Source organism: Suhomyces tanzawaensis, assembly GCF_001661415.1.
Source record: "Suhomyces tanzawaensis NRRL Y-17324 unplaced genomic scaffold CANTAscaffold_2, whole genome shotgun sequence".
In the NCBI taxonomy this organism is placed as follows: domain Eukaryota; kingdom Fungi; phylum Ascomycota; class Pichiomycetes; order Serinales; family Debaryomycetaceae; genus Suhomyces; species Suhomyces tanzawaensis.
In genome coordinates this window covers 5606-9494 of record NW_017963637.1, presented here as the reverse complement: position 1 = coordinate 9494, position 3889 = coordinate 5606, and the positions used below count along the sequence as shown (strand labels likewise).

The 3889-nt window shown below is 38.3% G+C and overlaps 1 protein-coding gene across 1 annotated transcript; it reads left to right on the top strand.

Moving 5' to 3' along the window:
* Positions 1-2437: 2437 nt before the first annotated feature.
* On the top strand, positions 2438-3664 carry CANTADRAFT_98838 (uncharacterized protein; the record flags this gene model as incomplete). Its single annotated transcript, XM_020212016.1, has 2 exons — positions 2438-3620; positions 3659-3664. The coding sequence occupies exons 1-2, from the start codon at positions 2634-2636 to the stop codon at positions 3662-3664; spliced, it is 993 nt and encodes a 330-aa protein (XP_020065558.1). The 5' UTR covers positions 2438-2633.
* Positions 3665-3889: the final 225 nt, after the last annotated feature.

Here is a 3889-nt window from a genome sequence, read left to right as displayed (position 1 = left end):
CATTAAACATCCCTATTGCCATGCTCTGAAATCATGGGTTGATAATCAAAGTTGATGATATGCACACCTTCATATTTAANTATAATGCAATGAAAATTCGAGCGCCTTGAAATTCAAGAAGCTGGAAGTATTTATGGAAGTTAGGTTTCATTCAATAATATTTTTTGCATGCTTATCGCTTTCTGCTGGACTAGGTGGATAGTTGAAGATAAGGGATGCGAGAAGCAATGATTTGAAAGTGCAAGAGTCCTGCTAAAAGTTTGTTACCCAGTTGCACTTTCTGTAAGTTAGAGCCTACAGGATCAGAAACTTATTCTATTCATCTTGATACTTTCTTTCCAATCTTTCAATAGTCCCATAGGAAGGAGGTAACAGTTTATAAAATTAGTTTGACTCAATGTACCCGATTCTTTCGTAGGACTGCAAGTACGGACCATAACGTGTGATATTCTGCTGGCTGGGAAATTGTGAAAAATAGTGACTCGGACCAAAAACATAATTTACTAACTTTCACAATTAGACGCGAACGCAAATCTAACTTCGTAAATAGGAGGGACAAATAACTTTAAACGGAGTTGTATACCTTGGTGACATTTTAAATCCGGCTTGCATATGTTCTCGAGATTCTTTTGCAGAACTGCGGGTGAGAANTCTGCAGCCGAAACTAAAAAATTTCGAAGGCACGGAACATAGTTTTACAGCTTACGCGGTGGAAGAATGCATATGGTCATCGAAGCCCGCCTTGCGCCAGTGATGATGAAAATAATGGATCCAAACAACTATGTAAAGGATGTTGTCCCTATCTTTGGATTTTCGAATAGTTGCGAAAATCAAGACCTCGAAGACCAACTTTGCCACTACAGTGTACACGTTCTTTTCGTTATCACTGTACAAATAAGATCTTAACAGGACTGTTCACAGCATTAAACAAACAATCAAAAATGCAAACAGTATGCGTTGCTTAACTAAAGAAATTTTCTTCACTTAGAATATCCCTTATTTTTAGTTTACGAGCCGTAGGGCCTCACTAACATCTTCTCTAATGCATGTCGCACCCCTGCAAAATTGAAGGTGAAATCTTAGACCGAAGGTCATACAGAAAATTTGAGATATTTTACAATAGTAGCATCCTTAATAGTGCCTTTTTGTTGCAAGAGTGTTGATGATCATGATTCTTGATAAAAGGTGTACTGTTTTCCCACCTGANAGGCAATTGAAAGGATGGTAATGTTGTAAACATGTTAGAGGTATCAATAGCCTATGCGATTAACTGGATTAAAAACTCGCGTTGCCTATAAGTAAAATAAAGCCATAAGGCTAGGAATTTATCATGAGAAAAATATTACTAATGAAGGCTAGGTACAAGAAAAATCCTTAATCCTACCACGTCCAACTTCTGCTATTTGGGCTAATTTTTCTACAAATGGAAACCCTTCAAGCACATACTAGCCAATATAATATTTTATTTTCAGGAACTCCAGAGGCTTCTAGAGAAGAATTATTTTCATTAAGACCTGAAGTGGCTTGAATTTAATGTGATAGCCTCCATTATAGATCGATATTCAAATAGTTAAAACATCAGTTGTCACTGAAATATTCATTGCTATTGCTTCTTTCATAACTATTCCAATAGTTTCAATGGTGATTGTAACCAAAGTGGGCAAACACACATAAGTGACCCTATTATGTATAGGACCACTTAAAATGTTCCTTTGANCATACAATATTTTTATCTCTTTTGCTCACCATCGCTTCCCCTTTTCATGAAGAAAGATTCCTATCCATATTTCAGATAAACCCATACTTTTCTGACTCAAGAACGAACCGAAAGGCTATCAAAGTAAGTACAACTACCTCAATAAATACGAACACACCGGAACCGGTCTATTCAGAATATACAACTAACCTATCGTCTAGTTTTAGAGTCATTGCACTGATTGCATTACAAATTGCTCTCTTCAAGAAGCAGGATCATTTTTGAGGCTCTAAAGAAAAGCCACTCCCGCCCTTTAAACATATTCATCTGAAAGATGAAAGTAAGAAAACACTATCCGAAGGCAGTTTGAACAAATAAAATCTGTAGCCTAAAAAGACTTTCTCCAGACTTGACTCAATCTTATTTTTTAATAATATTCATTTACGGAAGGTTCCATAAACCAGCAAGTTCTACTAATATTTTAATAAGTTGTTGCAGATCTTGCGCAATGAAGCATCTAAAGTACGCTTGTTAAATATTTTGGAGTACATTGAAATGTTAGCATGATCTAAGATCCTTATACTTCACCAATGATGCTAGCATTTGAAAAGGAGGTTGAGTAGATCACAGTTGCAAAAACCAAAAGTTGTGTTGAAACTATTTTATTAAAACTTTTATTTTCCAAACTTAAGAGATAGACCTAGGTCAACTAAAAACTGCAAAAAACTTCTATGTACCTCTGAATTCATAGTACATCTGCAGAATACAGTATTATCAAGAGATACATCAAGCATTACCAAGCTGATACCGCAAATTTACCCGAGTGCTCTGCATATTTGAGGAAGAGGATTGTAAAACTAAAATTGGACTTGGGGCATCATTATTTATAGTGCCTTTCTCTCGTTTTTCATGGTTTCTATAGTGCTCCGTATACAAAATGAAGTTGTCGAGGTTATTGGCTTTTGCTGCCACTTGTGCTGTGGCTTGTTCAACAGAGGNTTTCGGTATTCTTACGACTTTTGATTCTTATACTTACCAAGGAGACTCCCCCTACCCCCTTCCTTCTGACCCAGGTTGGGTGGCTACTGTTGGTTGGAAAATGAACTCTAATGATGTAATGCCTGGTGATACGTTCCAATATTCTTTTATTTGTGCTTATGCTTTCACAGCTGACAGTCAGACATTCAATTTCGAAGCTGGCGGAAAGACCTATGCCACGTGTTACACTTATTCTGGTGAAAGTTACGAAGGATATTCCTACTTCAGATGTACTATTACCGATGAGATTCAAAACGTAAACGAAATTGGTGGTACCTTGTCTTTTCCTTATATTTACAATCTTGGAGGGTCCCTTAGTGAATCTGATATTTTTGGTAGTTTATATTGTTTGACACCAGGAGAGAATACCATCGTAATCTATCCCATGAGAGATGGTGAAAGAAACGTGACTTTCAATGCTGGCACTCCAACAAACAGACTGTTGGAGGAAACCATAACTANTTTGCGATTACTTCCACAGAGAAGGGAGCTTCAGTCATATGCAGTCGGTCAACTTTGCCCTGATGGTTTTGCAAGAGGTCAACTTGAGATCTCCCTAGAGAATTCCGTCATTAATTGTACATCCGTTGAGACTGCAATCACCAACCAACTTAGTGCTTGGGGATTTGTCCAAACCTTCCAATTAGACTCAAATATTAGTGTGGTTTGTCAGGAAAATCGCGTTCAAATTTCCTACGAAGATATTCCTCAAGGCTACCGCCCTCTTGTTGATTTCTTGTCCAGCTTCCCAGAAGGCGAATCTGTCCTCGCTACCTACACTGATGTTGCTACTTGCAACAGCCAGATAGTCCTCAATAGCACCTACATAGAAGATTGGTCTTTGGTTTTGGGCGAAATTGGATCTGGAGGACCAGCTGAAGGAGATGTAGTTACAACTGTTACTCAGACTTATACAGGCTCAAGAACTAGTGTTACTACATTACCAGTTGCCACTGGTCGTGGTAACACTGAAACGGTCGTTGTTCTTCTTCCAATCCCAACAACAACAGTCACCAGNACTGGAACTGGACTGGTTAGAACTACTATCACTAGATCTGCTAGCCCAGGGCAGACTGCTAGTGTTATTGTCGAACTTCCTGCACCTGTTGTAACTGTTACTGCACCATGGACTGGGTCTGTGACTGCTACCGTTAC